Source organism: Malaya genurostris, chromosome 2 (assembly GCF_030247185.1).
Source record: "Malaya genurostris strain Urasoe2022 chromosome 2, Malgen_1.1, whole genome shotgun sequence".
NCBI classification, from domain to species: domain Eukaryota; kingdom Metazoa; phylum Arthropoda; class Insecta; order Diptera; family Culicidae; genus Malaya; species Malaya genurostris.
In genome coordinates this window covers 277,181,652-277,208,578 of record NC_080571.1, presented here as the reverse complement: position 1 = coordinate 277,208,578, position 26,927 = coordinate 277,181,652, and the positions used below count along the sequence as shown (strand labels likewise).

General features: G+C 36.2%; 1 protein-coding gene across 1 annotated transcript in view; it reads right to left on the bottom strand.

Moving 5' to 3' along the window:
- The window catches only part of LOC131430203 (protein sax-3-like), a 360,057-nt gene that overhangs the window by 103,928 nt on the left and 229,202 nt on the right, over window positions 1-26,927 (bottom strand). The window contains exons 2-3 of the mRNA XM_058594951.1: window positions 24,047-24,240; window positions 13,082-13,184 (exon numbers count right to left, since the gene is read on the bottom strand). Of these exons, the coding sequence (XP_058450934.1) occupies window positions 13,082-13,184; window positions 24,047-24,240 (297 nt within the window). The remainder of the gene's footprint in view (window positions 1-13,081; window positions 13,185-24,046; window positions 24,241-26,927) is intronic.

The window sequence follows — 26,927 nt, the reverse complement described above, 5'->3', positions numbered from 1 at the left end:
TAGAGACACTGAAGATGCTTTGGAACTAAATTATTTGACCGTAATTGCGGATTATAACACTATCATTAGTGACCCTTAGAACTGTCGATTTGTATATGTATTCTTTCTGTTGTGTTCATAATTTAATGAATTTTCCGCACTTGTTTGAAGCGAATGCTGCACCGCGAACGGAACGAACAGTGAACATAATAGATCAAAAGTTCAAAAGAGTGTTCCCTATCGTTGTCCACTTTTCGTTTTCGTTTTCCTCCAATGCCAGCGACCAGAAGCTGTATGACGCAATCGCTCTTATTTGAAATGAACCTGGCTTTGCGAAAGAACCGCAACACGTCTGTTCCCACTGCCGATTAATTCCAAACTAAATTTCGTTTGGAGCTTTTTCACAAACGGGATGTCCCAACGGCCACAAAAAAATAAAATATAGAATTTTGATGTTGATTATTTAAATTCGAATTTACAAACTTCATTGAAAAAAAATATCAAAATGCTGTACGAGATTCATTTCTGGCAACCGAGTTCAGAGGAGCCAAATTGTGAAATTCTCTACGATATTAAACACTGTTCGGAACATTTTGCTAGAACAAATTTCGCACAGCAAAAAGTGCACTAAGCTAATCAAATTATTCTGGAATTGCAAGATGCAAGATTTTCACTTTTGATTTACAAAGGAAGTAATCCTAATAGTTCTGTAGATAACATTTAGAGCCATTAGAACGGCTGATAGTGTATAATATTCCCCATTGTTTTCCACTTTTCGTTTTCTTTACCTACTCTTCGATGTGTTTCCGTTCATGGATTATCATAGACTGAAGCTAACAAACGCGCAATAGAGTCTATTTATAGATTCGGTTAATTTAAACGTTTCGTGTTTGAAAATATTTTTTCACTATTTAAACAATATTTTCGTATCAAACGTGGTATTAACCACAATCTTGAATCTTTTTCAATTCGTTTCGTGTAAGAATTAAAGAAAATACTCAAACAGGGGAAAAACTATTAGGAAAACAAATCTGGAGTAATTTCATTACACTTTCGTGTTGTGAAATTTTGAAAATGCACCCAGGTGAGCATAGTAAAGAAAGACGTAGTTCTACGTCAAAAATTGTTAGAAGTTATTGATAAAATAAATATTATGTCGTTTTCACTTGGTGCTAAACCAAACTCAGTTTTCACTCTAACTGCTGTCATACCGTTTGTTTGAAGCCAGTTTCGAACCTAGTTTCAACGTTGTTGAACTGAAAATCGAGTCAGTTTCGAACCTGGTTTTTATATCAGGTTTGCTCAAACCCCCCGTTGCTAAGTGCGAAGTCAACACAGTTTAGTGAAAAGTGTTTGTTTGATGAAACTACCCTGGGTCAGTTTCAGTTTTCTCTAGCGAAAACGACATTAGTTTCAATAAAAAGTTGAACTTTCCCCAAGGCACAGAGTACTTTGACTCTCACAGAAAGAAATTATTAATTTTACAAGTGACATAATTCTTCAAACGATACAATTCATAACTGATGAACTTCTCAAATGCCACATTATTCCATCCGTACAGAAATTTACTGGCTCCGAGAGTAATTTGCACTCGGCTAGCAAGTGAGAATGTATGAATTTATATGCACGATTTACCAGCCAAGCAGATATGTGGTTCTGTGGCTCAGTGGACTAACTGGTGTGCTTTGTGATCTAATGTTTTTCGGTTCAAGTCGCGTTGTTGATGTCGATTTTTTGATTTTTATTCCTTTCGTTTTCAAGCCATGTAATTTTCAAATCACACAATTTTTCATGATCTTGAATATAAATTTATGTGAAATATGACGCTCCATTTATGTGCATCTGACAAGATGTAAAATCACAAGAATTTTTCGAACTGTGCTGAAATTCGACTTGACCAAAAAGGATTAATTGGAAAGGTGTCAGATCTCAGATAAATATGATTATTTAATATTTTTTCCTGGGTTGGCGGTTCAATGCATAGGGCGCTGGTCTTATAAACCAGTTGTCGTATGTTCGAGCCCCGATTCCACTACAGGAATGTAATACTAAGGCTTTGCTTTTTTTAATATTTTGAAACAAAAAATACAGATGCTATGATGAATCTCGATTATATCACATTAATTCATTAGAAGTACATGTATGTGAACAATAATGTGAATCAGAACAAGATTTGCTCATAAAACATTTCGTTTCGAACAATACTATGCGGACCAAGGTTTTTCGATCACCATAAACTGGTACCGAAATCCTTAAAGGCCTAGCATGTGTTGGTCGTTAGACTCTGAAGCCGTCATTTGTTTCCGTTAGATTTCAGTTAGAATTAGATTCACAAACAACAAATCTACTTTACGTCTGCTTAGCGATTTATGTTGAACCGTGAAGTGGCATTAGCAGTTCAACATAAGCTGCTTATGCACTGATGAGTAGAAGATGAAACGTAAAATTAAGTAAACTGACCGATCCTTCCGGTGTCTTTTTGATAATTTTACATTTCGACTCATTACAAGCATTGGTTCATGGTTCAAATCCTATGAATAATTTAAATTGATACCGAAAATTTGCCCCAGTCACTTTGCGGTCCCCGTTTATTTCCGAGCCAAACATCCGTCTCATTCGTACGATAGGACCTAAATACGTCCCGATATTTCTGACTACAAAGCTTCCCAATGGAGTGGTAAATGGTGCTCTAAAAAGGATCTTTTTTTTTTATTTTCGGTTGCTGGCGTTGAAACAAATGACCCTTTTTAGGAGCTCTCGATGTGATGCGGGTGATGCAAATCCGTTATCAACACAGACCATGTGGACAAAGCTCCAAATTGTGCTGGGATGGGTTCGCATGAGTCGGGGATGTTAGGAATACAAACGGTCAAATGGCTGCACTAACTGAGCGCTGGAACCTCGCCCGGGCATGTTTCGTTTGTTTGAACTTTTGTTTTATGTGACTTTTAATTTGATTATATTTTCATACGAGGGATGAATGGAGACATGGAGTTTATTTTTAAAGTTTGAATTGGCTATGAAGGGTTCTGCTCCTCTGGGGACGTAACTAGATCTTGACAGTAATAGCGTTTTATTCATTTTTTCATCACTTTAGGCGAAATCGAGAAAGTCACGGCATCGTGACAGCGCAGAGTAAAGTGATAATTGAAGCACTGGTCAAAGTCACATGAAATCGCTTTTTCGTGGTATTATTTTTTTTTTTGCACAGTAGAGCTGGACAATCTGACCAAAGTATGTTATTTTTGCTACCATGCTAACCACTGTTACTTCTGCCAACCAACGAACGGAAATTCCGTTTCTCCTGGGTGCATTTGCATATGTGGTGAAATGTGCTTGATGACCAGAAATGTCCATCCATTCATTGTGTTTTTGCAAGACATGCTCCATTTTATGCTGTCCGATTTTTAACTTTTCCAACGGAACGAAATACTCTGTTTTTTTTTGTCACCGAGCTTAAAATGTTATGTGAGCGATTTTTCCTGTCAGGAAAGTGGGTTACCACGGTGATAAATGAGATTTTGTCCCAAACTATATATTAACTAAAAAAAATTGGTAATATCGTAAATGCACTTCAAACTGCAAAATGAAACTATTCCAATCATTCCTTTTTATAACCATCCTGGGAAAGGCTCTATCGAAAGATAGAAACGCTCGAGAGAAATAAAAAAGGAATCTAAAATGCAAAATGCTATCCCCAATAGGAAATCCTTTGTGTTGCGTGAAAATCTTTTTTTCCGCTCATTTTAGAACTGCACCGCTTTGTGAGCACGGTTAGTGCCGCGTGAGGTCTGGCACTGGCGAAGCTGCGGTTTGGAAGCTAAAGATCCACGACAACAGGAACAGAACAACCTCGAACGGAAAAGAGTTTTGCATTTTTGTGCGATATGGGAATGACTGTAACAAAACGGGAGGAAAAAACTGAGCAGCACGATCTTCCTCTGGACCGGAACGATGAGGAACCGTTGGGATGTGTTTCACGGTGGCACGGAGTAGAATAAGCCGTGGCTGAAAAAAGGTTTCCGAGAAAAAAAATGTGCCCACTTACGATGGTCGATTTCATTTGCGAAATTGGAATTGGTTTGGTCAGTTGCTCCCGCTAGGATTATTGTAATTATAATTTTGAATGCAGGTTGGATCTCATGCATGGAATGTATTTGTCAATTGTTATCAACTTAGTAGTCTCTGAAGTAGTTTAATACATAATGAAGTAGTTGAATAATTTCAGTGATTGTTGAACTTACACTGAAATATTTTTAGTATTTTGCGATGAAGAAATGTTTTGTTTACATAACATACACTTTAGAAATTCGAAATTTTCCAAATAGCAATTTCATGATGCCATAACGTATTATATATACAGGGTGATTTTTTAAGAGCTTGAGAACTTTTTTAAACAATAAAACGCATAAAATTTGCAAAATCTCATCGGTTCTTTATTTTAAACGTTAGATTGGTACATGACATTTACTTTTTGAAGATAATTTCATTTAAATGTTGACCGCGGCTGCGTCTTAGGTGGTCCATTCGGAAAGTCCAATTTTGGGCAACTTTTTCGAGCATTTCGGCCGGAATAGCCCGAATTTCTTCGGAAATGTTGTCTTCCAAAGCTGGAATAGTTACTGGCTTATTTCTGTAGACTTTAGACTTCACGTAGCCCCACAAAAAATAGTCTAAAGGCGTCAAATCGCATGATCTTGGTGGCCAACTTACCGGTCCATTTCTTGAGATGAATTGTTCTCCGAAGTTTTCCCTCAAAATGGCCATAGAATCGCGAGCTGTGTGGCATGTAGCGCCATCTTGTTGAAACCACATGTCAACCAAGTTCAGTTCTTCCATTTTTGGCAACAAAAAGTTTGTTAGCATCGAACGATAGCGATCGCCATTCACTGTAACGTTGCGTCCAACAGCATCTTTGAAAAAATACGGTCCAATGATTCCACCAGCGTACAAACCACACCAAACAGTGCATTTTTCGGGATGCATGGGCAGTTCTTGAACGGCTTCTGGTTGCTCTTCACTCCAAATGCGGCAATTTTGCTTATTTACGTAGCCATTCAACCAGAAATGAGCCTCATCGCTGAACAAAATTTGTCGATAAAAAAGCGGATTTTCCGAATGGACCACCTAAGACGCAGCCGCGGTCAACATTTAAATGAAATTATCTTTAAAAAGTAAATGTCATGTACCAATCTAACGTTTAAAATAAAGAACCGATGAGATTTTGCAAATTTTATGCGTTTTATTGTTTAAAAAAGTTCTCAAGCTCTTAAAAAATCACCCTGTATTTACCTTTTGCTAAGGAAAGGCTATGGAATTACTACGAAAACCAACTCTTAACCTTCTTGAATTCATAGTAAAAGTTCTTCGAAAACATCAAATAATCCAATGTCACCGATGAAAAAAGCGGGTGGCCAATGTCAGAGACGTAACTGAAGAACGTGAATACGAATTGAACTGGTATGCTTTTTTCACCCTTCCGAATATCAATAACAACTGTTGAGTACCTTTTGCCATAATTTATTTATCTACACCAGAATCTGAATTCAGAACAATCAGAAACTGGAACTGCATCAAGCTTAGCTTAGCTTGGTTGACCGCCGAGAGTTTCCGGTGATTGATCAGAAACTAGTTAAAATTGTATATTGAACTAAATGCATGATACTTGGGGAGTTGGTCCATCGTCATTCAAAAACTACTCAACCAATTTTTTTCTTTCTGCATATAAAAAACCAGACCCCAGTTTCGACATCTTACCGTTGCTACAAATTGCTTGCCAGACCATAGCTTTCTTACCACATTTTTCGACTTCAATCGATGTCTCGGATTGGTTTAACACTTGCCCTTCTCGTATAATATTGTGGTCCTGGCAAGGATTTGTAATCGAGTTTCACGTAGGTTTCGTCGTCCATGATTATGCAGTTCAAATTTCCAGCAAGAATCGTATTGTACAGCTTTCGAACCCACGGCCTGATCGATGCTTCTTGTTTCGGACTACGTTTTGGTTGTTTCTGCTTCTTATAGGATCGAAGATTTTAACGTTCTTTAGCACGAAGAACATTTGACTTCGAAGTGCCCACTTTTTTGGCCACATCCCAAACTGAAACCTCCTTCTTTTGCTCGAACGCCTTCAGTATACGTTTATCCAACTGAGGGTTAGCAGGACCTTTTTTCGACCCGTTTTCGGTTTATCCTCACCGAACTTCCTGATTGCATTTCGCACGGCTTTTTCACTTACTCCTTCCATCTTTCTCAGTTCTGTGCACTATTTGTACACAATTTTTCGACGTTGTTCTACTGAAAGTCCACGTATTTCGAAACAAACTAATGAAAACGAATAAATAACTGCACAAGTGGTTAGAGAAGAGTGTAAACAATAGGACGTGGCCATAAAAATTGACAGATTCTGAATTATTGCGAAATGGCAGCAGTTTTTGGTTGCGTCCATACTTTCTGGGACAGTCTTTAATCTAAGGAGTTTAGTCTAGACCGATTTTTTGTGAGGAGAAATATAACAAGACATTGTAAATAAGAAAAATGAGAAATATCTCTGAGGAACGATCTCACCAGTATCTTGTTTCTCCTATTCGCATTGGTGTTAACAACGCGAGATGACACAACACTACTTAAAAAATAAAATAAACATATACCATTCGACTCAGTTCGTCGAGTACGCAAAATGTATGTGTGTATGTAACATTTTCTTGCCCTAACTTTGCCCAGAGATGGCTGTACCGATTCTCGCAACCTTAAATCCAAATGGAAGGTTGTGTGGTTCCATATAAAATTCCTGTATTTTGTTTGGAGCTGACTTCCGGTTCCGGAATTATGGGATAAAATGGGCGACAAAATAAAAATAAGTGTCCTAACCATTGTCAGAGATGGCTAAGCCGATTTCAACAAACTTAGATTTGAATAAAACGCATAATTGTCTCGTACAAAGTTCCTAAATTTTATTTTGATTTGACCTCCGGTTCAGGATTACAGCGCGAATAAAGTAAAAATTCTAATTCCAAATTACATTCTCGCTTTTCTCAAAGATGGCGCAACCGATTAAACAAACTTAATTTCAAATATTGTCCCAAACAAAACTCTTGAATTTCGTCCTTTTTTTTATATCGTTTATTTATACCCGGCTTTAACCTAATTTTGGAAATTTCGTCCTGATCTTAATTCCTGTTCCAGAATTACAAGGATGAAGAGATTTCATAAATTCATAAATGATTAAAAATGAAAACGAAAATTATTTTACAAAACTGGCTCAAACCAATTCCAATCGAGGCTAAAGTAGTCCGGGGTTTCCGGTTCCGGAAGCACCATGAATATTGTTCACAAACTCTAAAGTTGAACTCACTTTTCTCAGCGATGGCATGACCTATGTTCGCAAAATTAAATTCAAATGATAGGGACTTATGATTTCATACGAAATTCCTGAATTTCATCCTGATCCGACTTCTGGTTCCGAAATAACAGGGTTATGAGTGTAAAAATTTTCAAACCTTCATTCAAGCGTACCGATGCATGGGAGTAGAAAACACAACACCGCCTCTACGAACGAAGTACGGAAACAAAAAACGACACCAAAACTCGGCCACTTTACAGGAAGAGCGGCTGATGCGCAGCAGATTTTCGGATGCATAAAAATGGATTGAAGTTTATTTGAAAAGACATGCGTCGGACTTCCATGCTTCGTGATGTAGAGTATTTTTGCGCCCGGTATAATTATAATGATAACCTTAATAATAAAAATCCGATCACAAACCATATTTTATGTTGCTGATTTGAAAGTATTACCCTACATAGTGTGTATTTTACATACAAAAGTAACATGAGCTATGATTATTTTACATGAAGAAAGTGTGTGCAAAATTTGAAAATAATTTGTGAATAATTGGTGGTTTTAAATGACGATGGATACGGACTTTTAAAGCTTGCCCTCGAGAAAATAACGTTTAAAGTTTAGTGTCTATAAAGCCGAAAGAATGAATTCATTTTTCTAGTAGAAGCGTAGGGTCTTCGAAAAATCATATTATATCTTTGTATTTTGTCATATTTGTTTTATTTCAGAATCTGGAATAAGCCGTAGTTTTGAAGCTGTATTCTGCAGCTAAATTCTGAAACGAAATTCTAAATCTTAAATTAAGTTCAGAATACAGGTGGACCGGAATCGACGTTCGGAATCGTCGTCCGAGTGCGAAAAAGGCAAACAAGCGTGATGAGTTTTCCCCATTACCTCCAAAAGTTTGGAAAAACTAAAATATTTAAGCCGTTGATGGTTATCTCACATTGCTGAAAATTTAATTATAAATTGTTATTTATATTTCTGTTACCATAAAGAAAGAATTATGTTGCTACGTTTAGTACAACTCGAGATATTCACGATTAAATTCTACCCATTTGTTTGCACACCATACGGTTGTGGTTTTGTCGGATAGTGTTCGGAATTTCTGAAATGGATTATCGCGACAAAGTGAAAACTCTTGAATTATATTTAACACTAACGACCACTAAACAAAAACTTGGACTGACTAACATACTAAACTGGACGATAACGACTATAACAAGAATTAATAGTAACTGTAACTTAATAACGAGTGAATGAACTAACCCACTCTCGTATTATCGTACTATCGTACGATCGCAACTGGTTTGATCTGCTTTACGCTTTTATAGTTTCCGTTCATTATTATAGGAACAAAATTTGTCTCTACCGGAAAGCACATAACCGGAAAGTCTCGTAAAATGTACCGGAAAGTCTGTATCGTAATATCTAATATTATCCACTACTACTATAACTGCTCGAATCCTATCACTGATCGGTTTCTGTTGTGTGTACAGTAAAGCTCACCTAAACTGTCTTCTGAGACTTACTCTTTGGCGTAAACAACATTTTTCCACAAGGCGAATTTTGAAAAAAATCAACAATGATTATGATCACTCGAAGAAAGTATAAGCATAATCTAATCCCGTTCAATATCACTATAATGATGTTCTATTAACTCACACATGATAACGAAATGACATTCATTTAAAATCATTCCCGCCATTATAAGCCATGCAGAGATTTCCACTAAACATGGTAAAATTCCGTGAGGTAAATGGTGGTGCAGCAACATCGTCGATTAAAATTGCAAGTATAATTTTCATACTTCCCGTGATTGTTATTGATATTATAGTTGTTAAACTATAATATCAATGATTCATGCTGCTGTTTCAAAAGTAGTATACTATTTAATTGAATTTCATACAAATAAGCTACAGGAGCGCAGGATTTCGCTGGTCTGACGAACTCAACAAATTCAGCGATCACAAACAACCGGTCAAACGCTGCGTATGAGAACTTCAGCGCTCCTGTTACTTCTATTAGGTGTACAATTTTGCTTCCGCCGTTTTTTTTCCAAAATTTAAAGCTTTATTGCGAAAAAGTGCTTACAGATGTATTATTCAAAGTATTGTCCATCGCTAGCGACAACTTTCCTCCATCTTCCCGGAAATTTTTGAATCCCGGCTCGAAAAAAGGAGTCCTGAATCATGTTTGTCTTCGATATCGAAATCACCATTTTTAAAACGTTGAAACCACTCCCGACACGTTCTTTTACTCAGAGCAGCATCACCGTAAGCTTCTGAAAGCATTCGATGCGCTTCAGTTGCATTTTTTTTCGAATTGTAACAGAAAAGTAAAACTTCCCGCAAATGGCGAGAATTGGGCACATAAACAGACATTTTGGAGCGTGAATAATACGAAAACAACTCACTGAAACGGCGATGACAATTCGTTAGGCACTGTACACACTCACTTTAAAGGCATTATCATCTAAGTATTTTAACCAGCCTCAGCCGGTACAGCCACCTATCGGAAAACGGCGGAAGCAAAGTTGTACACCTGATGTAAATTTAAAATAATTTGAATTATTCTAAAAATGAAAAACTCCATGAATTTTGAAAAATTATTCAATTAATTGGAAAAATAACATTAAATATAAACTGGATCTATATTTATTTTGCAATATTTTTTTTAAAACCTGTTTCTAGAAACAGCATTTGTTACTTATTTTTATTGGCGCTTTTCCAAAATTCCAAAGCGAACATCTTTAAAAATATATGGGCTTTTAAAAATCATCAAGCTCTTGATATTAAGCTGAAAATCTCCAGACATGTATCAGACATCGACATTTTGACTATAAACGATAGATTTGAGTAAGTTTTTACATTGTATCATTTGTTCAACGCTATATGTTTTTGTCAATGTAACACAATAAAATTTTCCAGTTTTCCTTGAAAAAGGCATACACCAAAGCAAAGACCGAAACGTCGCACAGTGATGCCAAGCTGGCAGAAATCCGAAAACAAAAAATATTTTTTTCCTGCACGGTATTAATTTTGTTGAATTCTCAGATAAGTGAAGGATTACAGTTTAAAGTATAAAAATTTTTGAATAAGAAATAATCTCTGCATATCCTCTCAAAGATAGGGTATTGTAAACTTTTTTTTCATCCTTCCATACAAAATATATGGCGTAATGATGATGTTTTGCGATTAGAGTTCAATATAGGTAGGAAAGGGCTGCCACTGTTCAATAGTATTTGATTTTATAGCATTTTTTCTTTACTTTTCTAAAACCAGTATGCGATCCTGCACATCTCTGCACTTTGAAGGTCATTTTCAATTGTTTGCGGGATCGACAATAAAAATCACAGAAACAAGGGCTATACTTTTGTAAATGAAATGTCGGTGCGAGTAAAATTTAAATAAACGGCTATGTGATAAATAAAATCAGAAGATTTATAAAATACATAACATAAAACACCTATACAAATTTTATTATATAAATCTGTTTATAATATATCAGGCGTTGGAATACATTAGTACCGTTTTTTCTGCTAAGTTTTTCAAAGTATAGTCCATCGTTAAGTACTACTTTCTGTCATCTTCCTGGTAATACTCGGATACCACGTTTGAAAAATTCTATTTTCTCAGATTCGACGAATGAATCGATCCAATTTTTGGTGGTGTCGTAGTTTTGGAAACTGACCTGACAAGTTATGCGCCATGGATTGGAACAAATGGCAACCTATGGAACAATGTCTAAAAAAAAAATAGCGACTGGGCAGAAAATTACAAAAAAAACTTCAAATTTTCGAAACATTGCATTGTCATGTAGCAAAAATACTATACCATGAAGATCTTCATATTGCGTCCGCTTTTCATGCAATGCTCTGTCCAAACACAGCAAGTGTAATATGTATATGGAACCAGTGATGGTGTTACCTAATTTGAGTAGCTTATAATAAATAGCACCCAGTCGATCCCACCACATGCAGTTTTTCTGTTGTCCGGAACTTTCTTGTAGTTCATATAAAAAATCTCAAATTTTGACCGCGAAAACCATTTTTTGCATGTTTGCTCAGCGTCATTTTTTCGTCATTTTACATAGTTTAATAAGATAATTTAACATAATAAAAATCCACTATTATTAGTAAACCAATAGTATTCGACCAAATTCTGTTTTGTACTTATTTTATTGAAAAGTTTGTGTTCTTTCATAAAATCGAGTCAAAAACTTAAAAAAATGCAAAATGCAGAACATTTCTCAAAAATCGATATTTTAGTGAAAAACAAATAAAACACTTTTTCGTTTGTTACTCTTCCATCTTTACTCATAGTGCAATAAAGTTCATCAGCTGTAAGTTACAACATATCAGAAAATAAACATAATAAGATAAGCCCTTTTGGGGGAAATTGATGTTTTCAAGGTATAAGGAAAACAATTTTTTTCTGTGTATAAATTTTCCACACAGGTTAAATCATTATCTAAAACATTAATGAAAGCTCCAAATCAATCACGAGATAAAAAAATACACAAGTGAATTTATTAAAAAATGTCGTCATTTTTCGCTCCGTAGCGAACGGTGCATCATGTCACTATTAGGTGGTTCGAATATTTTTTCATACATTATCAAGATGGAAATATGTTCAGAGACCTCAAATTATTAACAAAAAATCATCCAGCTGACGTTTATCGATGTATTTATGGTTTTTGCCAACTTTTGTATGAAGAGGAATCACTGTGCGTCGGACAGTGAACAAAATTCGTTTGTATTATAAGACTGAGACAGCCGTTTTCCTGTTTTCCACGATTATCACCCCAGTCGAAATCAAGTATAATGTTCTCCATATATTTGGACATGAAACTCGAAATATAAGGATTCTGGTCGAATTGTTAAACTTGTTAGACTTATTAAAACGGACTTGTTTTGTCTGCGGCTGCCTAAATTTGAAACAGGCACTAATCAAATTAAATATTAGTTTCGTTAACAGATTCTCAAAAAAAAGGTTGCTAAAATAGTTAGTTTTTGTTTTCAATTTTTTTTCATCGTAAACTTTAAAACTTTACTTAAAAAATCAATGAACTTTTTTGTTCGGTGTATATTTTTTACAGTATTCCCTTGATTTACTTCAATTTGATGAAATTAATAGTTTTTTTTTGTTTTGATTATAGAGGTCTTAACCTTAAGGTCATTCGCCTCTTCGGGCCAGAAAAACTTTCTGCCCCTATGTGCGGGGTTGGGAATCGAACACAGGTGGGCTGCGTGAAAGGCATCGACTTACCCATCACGCTGTACCCGTCCCCTAAATTAATAGTTCTTGATTAAAAGAGATTTGTCTAAAGTGCATCCCAAACTGCATATGCCCTTTTCAAAAATCAGTTTGGAATCAATTCGGTTTCTCCGACGGAATGGATTTGCTCGCGACACAATTTCTTAAGTTGCAAAATGTGGGTGTTGAATTTTCTAGCCACGTATCTCAAAAAACTTGCTAAACATTTATTTCACTTTTTCTTCTAGTAGTTAAAAACCGTAAGCAAGAACTTTTTTTAAGCAATCCGCCAGCCTTCTTTACACTCTGCACACTGAAGAAAACTTTCGTTCGGGGTGATCTGACGGAAGTTGTTATCCTACCGCATAGAACGACTTTATTTCTTCCTTTCATGACTTATTTCTAGACACCGAAAGAGCGAGAGAGAGAGAGAGAGAGAACGGGGCAATTCACGGCTCTGCTTTCATTATTTTGTTTCCTGGAAAAGAACACCTCATAAACTCACCTGCTACTTGTAGAGTGGCATTCCGGCTGCGGGCAACTCCGTTCTCGTTCTTGGCCTCACACCAGTACACTCCGGCGTCGCTTTCCCGGCGCGAATTTACGACCTGAGGGAAATGAAATGGAACCAAAATGAGCCTATGTTGCGAGTTGAAAGGAAACTTTTTCGTTGGTGTTGGATAGCAGTTGTGTTTTAGACTAAGAAATTAAAAATTTAAACAAAGGACTACCTTTTGTCACGGGATCAGGGTGTCGTCTTTTGAGGGAACTGCTTTTTGGTTTTACAATTTATGTTTTTTTATATTAAAAAAATCATCTCATTCTTCTTTTTTCTCGTGAAATGACTAGTTTGTTTTGTAGCTCTTTTTACAATATCATTTCAAAAATCATTTATTAATGTATTAAAACATGAAACAATTTCTCTTGCCCTCAACTGATACCGTTGATCAGGTCGAACGAAGGTGTTGGTATGCAGTTTAGCTTTGCGATAGTAAAATTTTTCCAGCTAAATCCGGTGACCAAACATTGCCGAAAAACGGTTCCACTGCATGAATCCGAGGTCCATTCACCCGTTTTCGGAAAGGATTGGCATGTCACCGAAAAACAGCAGGGTGACACCGAATTGGCCCAACAATGAATGCTTGGTTGTCACTTTGCAGCGGCGGGGAGGGATCCGAGCAGAAAAGCATAAATGCCAACAGTGGCGGTTTAAATGATGATGCGGGTAGAAAATGATTAAAAATTTTATGAAAAGTAAATATTTGAGAGAGGGTATTATGCTTGACTAGACTGTGAGTGCCCCACCGTCCAAGCAGTGGTGTGTGCGGTTTGTTTTCGACGTATTTTCATCAGCTTTTCCGATGTGCTTAATACCGGATCGTTAGGAAAATATTATGACAAAAACCAACAATATTGACTATCCATCAAACGATAAAAAAATAACGTCCCCTTCCCCCACCTTCCCGAACGGGGGAACTTAATCCGGCCAATTAAAAGTTAAGATGAATTTAATTCCCTACCCGTCTGTGCCGAATATTCGCCCCCACCCAAGCAGCGAACCACCTCCAATTGCCGAGTCAATTTTTACATCCCTATAAAATCAGCCACCATACTGCTTATACATTTTTTTTTGTTTCACATTAAAATACAGTTTGGCTTAGTAGCGGGATGAGCTTTGCTGCTTTGTTACGTACCGACTTCTCCCCAGTCAGACACGAATTCGACACGATCCACCACCACCACAGCCGTACGGAAAAGGTATTTTTCCCGGCGCTACCACTGTGCCGTTTCCACTTGAGCCGGGATTTACATTACCTTTGCAAGCACTTGCTTCAAAAGCACGAAATGAGATTAGTGTCGAAGCGGGGAGGTTTTTGGCAAACGAAAGCGAAATTAGAAATTTAATTTCAAAATATTTATAGGGCTTATAAATTTGGTTTGTTCTACTGGTACTCCAGTGGTTGTTGGAACAGCTGACGGTTTAAATGTTGTAATTTAGTGGTTTTTCCCGAGCTGGTGGATCGGTTACTAAGGGTACTGTTGGAATGGAGTTTTTAACGATTGTGAATAATATAAATTTTCACGCAACACTAATTTAGAAAGACTAAACATTGTTGATTTCTTTGGTTGTTATTTAGTGAGTGCACCACTGCTTAAGGGGCGGGTAGGGTCTAACACTTTTGAAAAATCATTTATTATTTTCGTTATATTTTTTGAAGTAAACCTTTTGAAAAATTTTCTGTGAAATTTTCAAGCCTATTGGAACGACACTCTGGAAGTGCCGAAGGCGAAACGCAAAGAAAGTTGAAACTAAATATGTGCTTTTCTGCACAAAACAAAAAAACCCCTAAATGTTCAAACTCTGCGGTGACCAGTAGCCAGTCGTCATTCGTTTACGCCCGAGACGTCAGATAGGATATGGCACCTAGTGTTATATCCTTAAAGGGTCACATAAGTAGTGTGGACTTTGCGTCTGCTTAGCGGTTTAAGTTGAACTGCTAGGCACGAGATGGCAGTTCAATTTGAACTGCTTTAAGCACTGACGAGCCGAAGGCGAAACGCAAAGAAAGTTGATTCTTGAAATGTTTCGTTATAATAAATTATAAAAGAAAAAATATGATTTTTTGAAAATGTTAGACCCTACGGGCTCCCTGGAGTAATTAATTGTTTCCATTGATTTTATAGACAAAAACTTTTGAACGCGTTTTCTTCGAAGGCAAGTTTTGAAAGTCCGTGTCCATCGTCATTCAAAAACAACTGTACCAATTTTTTTCAAATTTTGCACACACTTTCTACATATAAAAAACCAGACCCCAACGTTATCCTTTTCGTTGTTTTTTACTTTGGGGAGGTTTAACAGCTACAAAATGGCGGATTTTTTCGTGAAAAATCTAGTTTTCACTTTGAACAACCACCAAAAATTTAAATAATTTTGAAAAAAAAAAATCAAACAGAAACGTTGGGGTCTAGAAAAACTTCTACTCTAACTATGCTGTGTTCATTTGTTCACTTCTGATTAGTCTGCGCTGAGATACAGTAGACACCGCAAATCATGATTTTTAAGAAGCGTTCTCAAAAATACCTCTTCACCGACTTATTTCTCAATATTTTTCCACGAAAAATATACAAAATGTTTTTCGAATGATGCCTTTTCTTATGAAAAATATTTGAATTTATTTTGTTGAACGATAATTCAGGAAAAAATTCGCAAAAATGATGATTTTTTTCATTGTTTAGACGCTAGGCAGACGTAAAGTTAATGCTATTTGCAAAACACTTGCATAATGTTTAAACTGCCGTCTCGGACGAAACAAATTTTGCAGTAGCAGGGCAACATAAACTGCTACACACTGATGAGTCAAAGACAAAACGTAAGTTAGTCAAAATGGGTACGTGCACCTAGAATAAACTTAGAGGTAAAGAAAAAAAACATTGTTTCCTTTCTCTTGAAATTACTTTAATAATTATGTTTTGTTTAGATAGAGCTACAAAGCACAAACCAATTCGCACCGTTTACCCTTTGATACCGTTTTGTCGACCTTAGGCATACGGGAAGGCGTAAGATAGGAACTTGTGAGCAATTTGAATCAAGATTTGTGTGCAAATCGGTTAAACCGTTGCTGAGAAATCGGAGTTAGCTCTGTTTTTGACTTTTTCATATAGAAAGGTTATGCAATCGCTGTGATAACCGACTTTACAACCGAGGCCCGGTGGGCCGAGTGTCATATACCATTCGACTCAGTTCGTCGAGATCACAAAATGTCTGTTTGTGTATGTGTATGTGTGTATGTGACAAATAATGTCACTCAATTTTCTCAGAGATGGCTTAACCGATTTTCACCAACTTAAATTCAAATGAAAGGTCTTATATCCTCATACAATTTTCCTGAATTTCATTTTGATCCGACTTCCGGTTCAGAAATTACAAGGAAATATGTGCAAATTTATTAAAAAATGCGCACTCAATTCTCTCGAAACTTTCTCAACCATTTTTTTACAAACTAATAAGCAAATAAAAGGTCTTGAAATTCTTTAGAAAGTCCCCAAAAAAATTATCAGATCCGACTTCCGGTTCCGGTATTACAGTGCGATTAGTGAAAATTTTCAATTTAATGAGTATTTTTTCACAAGCGATGGCGAAATGAGGTGCACATTTTTCTAAATCTTACTGCTAAATTCATCTAATTGGCAGATCTTGTTAGTTAGTGAATATATAAAACTACTTTGGGACTACTAGTCTCCTGTTTCCGCTTCCGAAAGTACCGATAATAGTGAAGAAAATCTGAAAAAAACGGAACTCAATTCGATTTCTCAGTAACAGTTTAACCGATTTTCACGAATCATGATTCAAATTAAAGATCTCATTGTCTTTAAATATGCTGTGCAATTTCATCCTCATCCGACTTCCGGTTCCGAAATTATAGGGCGATGAGTATCAAAACATTCCAATCGTCATGACGATGCATGACGTAATGACGTCAATGACGATGCAAAACTAGTACGCGACGGCACGTGCGGTTTTGCTCCGTTCGCAGTGTGCTTTGTTCAATTTCGTATAGCGTGCAGGGTTGCCACATTAAAATTTATATTTTTCAGGTGAAAAAAAATGTAAATTTCTAATTCTTTTATTCAATTTGTACCTACTTGTTAGTGTTATAACGATGCTTTTCTGTAAAAGTACACTTGTTACCTTTCTCATATAGAAAGTTTTTGCAATCTCTTGAAAAATTGACTAGTGAAAATTGGCCCAGAGGGCTAAGTGTTCTATATCATTCGACACAGTTCGTCAAGCTGAGCAATGCATGTGTATGTGTGTGAGTATGTGTCAAATAATATCACTCATAAAATAAAAAATCTTATAGTACCAAAGCACAGTGGTTTGAACCGACTAAAATGTGAAATAATTTCTCTAGCTGCTAAACCGTCGATCCGATATACATAGTTCCTTTGAAGAACTCATTCACAAAAATATACCTCGTGATTTGATGTCCCGGGTTGGCGGTTCAACGCATAGGACGGTGATCTTACAAGCCAGTTGTCGTATGTTCGAGCCCCGACCTAGAAGGATTCTTAGTGTCAGTAGGATCCATAGTACTAGCCATGCAATGATTCTGTACACTAAGAATCGGCTGCGAAGTCTGTTGAAACAGAAAGGCCAAATTCTTTGCTTTTGATTTGATCACAATAAAAAATGTGCAAAGCCTACTACGATAAAAGTTCATTTCAACAACATTTTTCCCTTAGGAGATAGAAAAACGATGTCCTCTACAAAGTTTTAGAGCTTCTAACGAGAAAAAACTTTGCCCAAGAAGCTGTAGGTCTAACGCAAAAATTTTCGGATGTATGAAGCATTTTCGTTTGAAACCACTTAAAATCAATTTTTTTCGCAATTATTTTCAATGTTTACTATGTTCGAGACAATTACTAAAATAAAAACGTGATTAATCCACCTAGCAGTGAAATGATACCTTTTTTTATCAATACGCATGTGTTTTTGCATGGATATTCTTAGGTGTTTTAGTTCTCATGACATTATTTTAATTATCGTCGTTTTAAACGGCAAATTGAGATTTTAATCACTCATTACCCTGTAATGCCGAAACTGCAAAACATATCGAATTTCAATCTTAGCGTGCGACAATCGATTGAACATTCCATGAGATGTCGAAGTAAGTTCCACTTTAGAGTTTTTCGTCATTATTTATGGTACTTCCAGAGCCGGTATTCAGGAATTAGCATAGCCCAAAATGATTCGAATGGCCATAAATTATTACGCCAAACAATTTACATGAAATTTATAAACTCATCATCTGTAATTCCAGAATCGGATAAAATTCACCAATTTTGTATGGGACTTTAAGTCCTGTAATATTTGTTTTTGAAGTTCGATTAGGTCTTTTTTGAGAAAATGATTGAGCTTTGAGAATCGATTCGATACTGGAACCGGAATTCTAAAATCGTTGTAGCCGAAATCAGTTAAATTCACCTGAGCAGTGTGTAGACATCTTTGAGAAATTGTAGTGCGAATTAAAATTTGGGGGTACATTCCGAATCCAAAAACGAATACCGCTCAAACTGAAATATATTTATTTGGTAATTGACTATCCAAATCTGCAAACCCGATAAACCTGATTAATTTATGTGATATGGACATTTTTATACTAATCACCCTGCATTTTCTAAACCAGAAGTCGGATCTGACTAAAAAGTAAGAGGTTTTATAGGATTTTAAGACCTCTCATTTGAATCATAGATGATTCTTAGATTTCATTTGAATCTTAGATCGGTTCAGCCATCTACGAGAAAAATTAATTGCATTATTTTAATTTCGTTTCATATATCACCCTGTGGTTCCGCAATCAGAAGTCGGACCCAAACGTAATTCAGGAACCTTGTTTGGGAGTATACGACTTTTCATATGAATCTGAGTTTGTAGAAAACGGTTTAACCATCTCCGAGAAAATTGAGTGAAATTATTTGTCACACACGCATTTGCTGATCTCGACGAACTGAGTCGTATGGTATATGGAAGTCATGTTCTTTCAGCATTTATTGCTGTAAATAGTTTAAATCAATATAATTATGGTATTACTTCCAACTCGATAATGCTGGTATCATCTGGTTTACATATGCCATATTCGAAAGATTATGTTGCCACAAATGAACCGTGCTAAAATTGGTCCGAGGCAAATTGTCATAAAAAAGGATGCTGTACACAGTCTTTTTGGTACTTAGAAACAATTATATGTAACAGTATAAAAAATCGTGTTTCATGTTGCTCCCAAGCATTGCTTTTTCATACAGCGCTCAAAATTCCTTCTACTGGAATAAGGCTTACACAAAAATATCGATATCTCCGTTAAAAATGGACGGATTTTAACAATCTATGGCTTGTTGGATAGGTATTACCGAGCGAAATCTAAGTCTGGAAACATATTCTGTTTTCAAGGTCAAATGTGACAGATACGGTCAAAAATTGAAAATTTTGACATAAAACTTCGTATAACTCAAAAAGTAAACATCCGATCTCAAAACTATTCAATAGCGTTCTGGGTGACGGGGAGACCTTTCATTTGCGACTAGTTTGATCAAAATCGGTCCAGCCATCTCTGAGATCTCGACCGCTTAGTTGACAACACACATACAGACACACACACACAGACATTTGCTCAGTTCGTCGAGCTGAATCGATTGGTATATGACATTCGGCCCTCCGGGCCTCGGAAAATTATTCGAAAGTTTGAGCGAATTCTATACCTATTTTTTATATATATAAAAAAAGGTAAAAAATTAAAACATTTTTGCTGAAGACTGTGCACGGTTTTGCTTTTTCCTTAAAAAGTTATGTAACATTTAAACTTTTATATACATTACCTTAAACTACTAATAGGAAACAGGGTCACAGACCAAAAGGCACATACATATACTTTTTGGAAAGCTTAAATCAAGTAATATAAAGTTACGAAGCGTGTGGCGTGGCCTTTTCAAATTGTGTGAATGAGACAACAAAATATAGAGTGCTTTTTTGACCATTTTCTTAGGAAAAACGTACATTAATAAAATTGTTTGTCGATACAAACCACTGTGCAAAGGTTGCTATTGAATTTCATCATGCTTTCATAGGGTAAAGTGTGCTTAAAATTGCACACCGTCATTTAGAGCGACGACGCAAAAAAAGAATTAAAATTGTTCTAGATTCGACTCAAAACTGATTCAATTTGTAGACTATATTAGTTACTTACTAAACGAACCGACTTCGGCTATACTGGTTCCAAGTAATGGAAATAGTGGTCAAAAACTCTAGAACGAGATTCACATAATTTTCTCAGAAATAATTTGATCGATTCCCACAAACTTAGGCTCAAGTAAAAGTTCCTATAGTCTAATAGGTTGCTGTTGAATTTCATCCGTATCCGACTTCCGGTTCTAGATCTATAGGGCGAAGAAAGTTTCTTATTTTATTCAAGATAGAAAACAAAATTTTTTGACAGGATCTTCCAGTGATATTTTTGGAAATATAAGTAATATGAGAAAGGCATCATTAAACCACTAGGTGGATTAAAACAGGTTTTTAAGTATTTCTTCGCTATTATCGGTGCTTTTGAAACCGGAAACTGTCGGAGGTCGGATTAAGAACTTTTATTTGCAATTTAGTTTGTGTAAATTTGTTGACATCCGTATTCAATCAGAAATGAGCGTCGTCGCTGAACACAATTTTTCGATAAAGTGAATTCCTCCAACTTTACCCATTAATGATTATAGACCAAACGACGATACATGATTAAATAATGTACCAAAATGAACAAGTTTGACAATGACAATAGACATGATTCACGTGTGATCTATCAAAAACAGTTATATACAAAGTGTTGTTTGAAACAATAGCAGCAATAATGCTATATCACAAAAGATTTTTAAGCCATCTAATATATGAAGATACTTTGTTACTCTTTTAGGTGGTATTCCTATGTTTTGTATCAACCAGGTAAACTCACCAAAAGTGCATTTTCTCACATCACGATAAATTCGCGTTCGTTCTAATTCTCACCTTCATAGGTAGATGAAATATACACTCCAAAAAAAAATTGAATAATACAGGTGACTTAATTCCTCATACGATGTAATTCATAAAGACCTAATTTGTCAAATGACGGAAAATTCCATTTATAATGACTTAATGTTAGATTAGCTTGAATTTTACTGGTTTCGACTGTAACTTGTACTCTGCTAGCAAGTGCGACAGTATGAATTTAAATGCACCTTTTACCAACCAAACAGATGTATGCTTCTGTGGCTCAGTCGATTAACAGACGTACTTGCAATCCAATGTTTCTCGGTTCAAGTCGCGGCGGTTGCTATCCAGTATTCTTTTTTTTTTATTTCAACGAATTTATGTCATGGAGTTTTAGACACAATATTAAATGTTCTTCCACGTAAATATGCGAGAACTACGACGCTCCATTTATGTGCATCTAATAAGATGTGAAATTGCAGCGATTTTTAATGGTGTTGCGTCACATTTTGTTGGATAGTGAAAGTGCTATTATTTGTCTCAGATGGTAAACATCAGATCAGTCAGATAGCCACCGGACACTAAATTTTGACTACAATTCTCATGAAAATGGTTTCACATGGAGAAAATATCGCTAAAGACGAATTTTCACTTACAAAAATATCGCTAAAGACATAATCGAAAGTGAGAAGAGCCTCCGATTTTGCGAAATCAATTTCAGTGAGAATCGCGTTGTCCAAAAATCAATACTGAACTTTTCTACAGTGAGTTTTCTGATCGATGATTTTTTTGTCTGAAAATCACTTGTGAAAAATTTTAGTGGCGATTTTCGAAATTTTGATTTTTTCCCAAATGGCTTATGGCGTCATCGACCGTCGCATTAAACCGCCGCGGTAAATTATAGTTGCAGTTTATTACGTGAAACTACTACAGAATTTTATGTTGTTTTTCTCAGAGAAAAAATTTGCCCCTAAAATGAAAGTTTCAATATATTTCCTCTCAGTCATTACATAACTGAACTTTGTTATGGCGACTTTACGTCGAACCAACTAGAAATTATTAAAATATAATTAAGGTTTGATTTTCTGTAACAATCTGCTAGTGTATGTTGTCTGATCAGCAGAAAAGATATTTGGATGTAACAGTTCGACTGAAAAGTTCGTATCGTTTAATAGAAACACAAAATTCGTTTTTATTATTCAACATAATTGCCATCAGAGGCGATACAGCGATTATAGCGATCTTCCAACTTTTCGATACCATTTTTGTAGTACGATTTGTCCTTTGTCTCAAAATAGGCCTCAGTTTCAGCGATTACCTCTTCATTGCTTCTAAATTTTTTACCAGCGAGCATCCTCTTGAGGTCTGAGAACAGAAAAAAGTCACTGGGGGCCAAATCTGGAGGATACGGTGGATGAGGGAGCAATTCGAAGCCCAATTCGTTCAATTTCAGCATGGTTTTCATCGACTTGTGACACGGTGCATTGTCTTGATGAAACAAAACTTTTTTCTTCTTCAAATGGGGCCGTTTTTTTAAATTTCGTCCTTCAAACGCTCTAATAACGTTATATAATAGTCACTGTTGATGGTTTTTCCCTTTTCAAGGTAGTCGATGAAAATTATACCATGCGATTCCCAAAATACAGACGCCATAACCTTACCGGCCGATTGTTGAGTCTTTCCACGCTTTGGGTTCGGTTCATCGGGTGCAGTCCACTCAGCTGACTGTCGATTGGACTCCGGAGTGAAGTGATGGAGCCATGTTTCGTCCATTGTTATATATCGACGAAAAAAATCGGTTTTATTTCGATATAACAGCTCCAAACACTGCTCAGAATCATCAATTCGTAGTTGTTTTTCATCGATTGTGAGCTCACGCGGCACCCATTTTGCACAAAGCTTTCTCATATTCGTGAATAATATGTCCAACACGTTCCTTTGATATCTTTAGGGTGTCAGCTATCTCGATCAACTTCACTTTACGGTCATTGAAAATAATTTTGTGGATTTTTTTCACGTTTTCATCGGTAACAGCCTCTTTTGGACGTCACTACGTTCATCGTCTTCGGTGCTCATATGACCAGTACGAAATTTTGCAAACCACTTACGAATTGTTGCTTCGCCCGGTGCAGAGTCTGGATAACACTCATCAAGCCAAATTTTGGTATCGGCGGCACTTTTTTTCATCAAAAAGTAGTGTTTCATCAACACACGAAATTCTTTTTTTCCATTTTTTTTCACAATAACAAAAGTAGCTTCACTCAAAATGCAATATCTCACAAACTAATAATCAGACAGCTGTCAAATTTATACACGTATCTTTTGAAGGTTGGTACTAACTGAAAATGGTATGGATTTAATTCTTGTGGTGCCCTCTCATAGAAACGATACGAACTTTTCAGCCGATTTGCTATGATACCGGTCGTGATGCGGCTAGGATATAAACCATTGTTCGATATACCTGCTTACCAAACCCAGTTTTGCGGTAGAACTGTGTCTACTACAGCTCAGGGTGGCAGAAATGATTAACGTGTAGGCACGGTTTGCATAAGAACGCAGGCTCGAGTCGTATTTCTGAGCGTATCTTTTTCCAAAAAATCATCTTTTCTGTGAAGTTATTATTCATTTGGTTACTCCAATATATGTTTCCACTCAGACATTGTAAAACTGTGAAAAGGAGTATTTAAAGCTATGCTGATGAATACAGAGAAAGAATAGACCGTCGGTGCTTATTGATCTGCTATATTTACCACTAAACGTCATTGGAGTTATTGAACTCTTCGTCTCGGCAATGAACAGCTGAGACCCAAAATTAAGAACACAATACAATGGTACGAAAATTAATAGCATCTAGTAGGAAAAGTTATATTTTTTCGTTATCAGATAACTGCCAAAAATTACCACGTGCGTTCTTAAGCAATTATTTTTTCAGCTTCAATCGAACTGACTCGTACTCACCTTAAGGAAAAACAATCCCCCCGCTGGCAGAAATATCCGGTGAGAGCCGGGTAGAATTTTTAACGGGGCACCATCCTTGTACCACTGGATGCTGGGCGAGGGATGTCCTTCGGCTTTACAGTTCAGTGTAGCCGGTTCGTGTCGGGGCACCGTCGCGTCGATCGGATGCTCGATGATGCGTGGATTCTGGAGGGCTGCAAGTAAACCAAAAACATATAGTGATTAATTGTCATTGTTCAAAATGAAGGGAAAAGACAAACAGGACAGTTAACATGGACAGATTAATTGGAAGACCTTAACGTCTTTCAAGTAAATTCAAAGATATCTACACGATATGATTCTACAAAATATCAGAGATGGATAAATCGATGAATTTCATACAGCATGGATGGGTTCAATTCCCAGCCCCAGCACGTAGAACCAGAACAAATTTCTGATCCGTGAGGCTAACAATCGCCAGGTAGAAATTTTACCAATTGAAATAATAAACAGGATACGGGTTTTGAAATAAAAGTTCAATTTAAAGTTTGGTTGTGATCTCTTAACCTGGAAGCTTCAACTCATCCGGGCCGGGATGCGAAAAACGATCGAAACCATTAGCCGTGCGAGAAAAATCAAACGGATGACATCATGATGGCAAACTGTGATTGGTTCGTGAAAACATTGGTCAATTCAAATCAATTTTCCAATAGTGTGCTATTGAAAAATGTAACTACGCTGCCATACATGTTCAAGTTATATGTTTCCGAATCGATTGGTTGATAAATTATATCAATCCATCAACAAATGACTGAGTTATTATAGTTGAAAATTAAGACAGGAAAAAGTTACGCGGCTTTTTTTGACACCTGACCTCGTATAGTGAAGAGTAATGCCATAAAATTATTCTGCATACAATACGAGAATATGCAAAGAAGAAGAGTTCATGTCATTATAAAAGTTGTAGGCCATGTGAAAACAGCAAAACATGCCGAAGGTGTAAATACTTTAAAATGATAGGAATCAAATTTTTTCATCATAACTTTTTTCAGTGAGTTTTTCGATTTTTCTGATGTTCTACGATTATATTTCAATTATCAAAGTACGAATTTTTATCGTAGGTTGCATGTTTTTATGTTTACACACTTCAAATTTTTTAAACAAATTTATTACAAAATACTGCATATTTCAGTATCCAGATCTAAAAAATGTGGAAATGTATGAAACCAATTTTAGAATCGTTTGAAAGTATTATCAAAACACTATTAGAAAAATTGATAGCCAAAACTTAAATTCCCAGAAATCTATAAGAAAACACACTGTTTAAAAAGTATGTTCTAACATGCTTCAATATATGTTATATGTAGCATCCTTTTTTTTGTAATGATGAGTGAAAAAAATTGCAAATTCAGTGGTTTGCTTGTAGAAAAAGGTGTAAAGATGATCTAATTTCTCAAAATTAGTCAATAAATTCCTCCAGTTCACAGATCTTGTAGGTTGATGACCACACCAACTCACATCCTGAAGTACCAAAAACAGTAGAAGTACCAAAAATAGTGACCAAAAAAGAAACGCATTTCACTTCTTTAGAAATGGCAGATCTGAAAGGTATTATGAAACAACAGAGTAGAGTGGGCCTTATATTTATAACCGTCAGTCTTTGCTGAATAAACCAGTGTTTTGAAGAACACCAATGTAATATTTTTCAATATTTGAATAACATGAAAACAGCATCATCACACCACTGGGTGAAAAAAAAATTTGTTATAAGTATCCAACTATTCCTCAACAGTTTCCAATCCTTTTCCTGTTACTTATTGTTAGACATTATTTTGGTATAACTAATAGTTTCCTACGGAAGCGTGTGGTTTCGCCGATAGCCGTTCCGTCGAAAGCAATTTCGTTGAAAGCCATTTTCCCGAAATCCATTTCACCGAAAGCCATTTCACCGAAAACCATTTCACCGAAAGCCGTTTCACCGAAAGTCATTTCGCCGAAGGCCATTTCGTAGAATGCCATTTCGTCGAAAGCCATTTCGCCGAAAGCCGTTTCATCGAAAAGAGCACTTCACCGAAAGCCATTTCACCACGTCACATTATATATTCAAAAACTAAAAATTTGGCCTATTCATCAAAAATATGTATTTGTATTTATGTCTCCTAGATACTGCAAGCGGCGACCTTTTGCATACAAAACTCTTAGCCACCTCGTTTGCACGGTTTACTCCAAGCTAGGTTTCTTTACTTTAGTTAGGTCCGAATGAACGAAAACGAAGTGGCGAATTTGCTTTAGAATTTTTTTTTATTCGCACGTTTGATGCTTAGTAACTAATAAAGTTAACTATGAATTATTAATTTTAGTTGAATTGACGTAAAGTCGCCATAACTAAGTTCAGTTTTTTCAATGAATGAGTGAAACTCACAGAAAATATGTTTTGTTTTTGGAAAAAGATACGTTTAGAGACAGGACTCGAACCTGCCTTCTTATACATTCCGTGCATACGCGTTACCATTTCGCCACCCTAAGCAGTGTGATAAACATGGCTCTAGCACACGACTGGGTTTGGTTAGCGTACATCGAACATGGTCTAAATCCTAGCCGCCTCACGACCTGTATCATATATCCAAACATCTTCTCTGTTCATCAGACTACAAACACTAGTCTTCTTGCTCTATACCTATTCTTCCGCTCCAGTACTGGGTAAGAGAGTATATTTATAATCACTTGTTGCCTTCTCTACTGTGCTAGTTGCTGCATGTCTATCGTCAGCGACAGACCCTATGAAGGCTGTTTGATAGTCTGCCCTTTCACTATCAGAAGTAGATTGCTATGGGAAAATTAAAAAAAAATCATCTCATTCATTTGGTTTCTCCAATGTATGTTTCCACTCAGTCATTGCAAG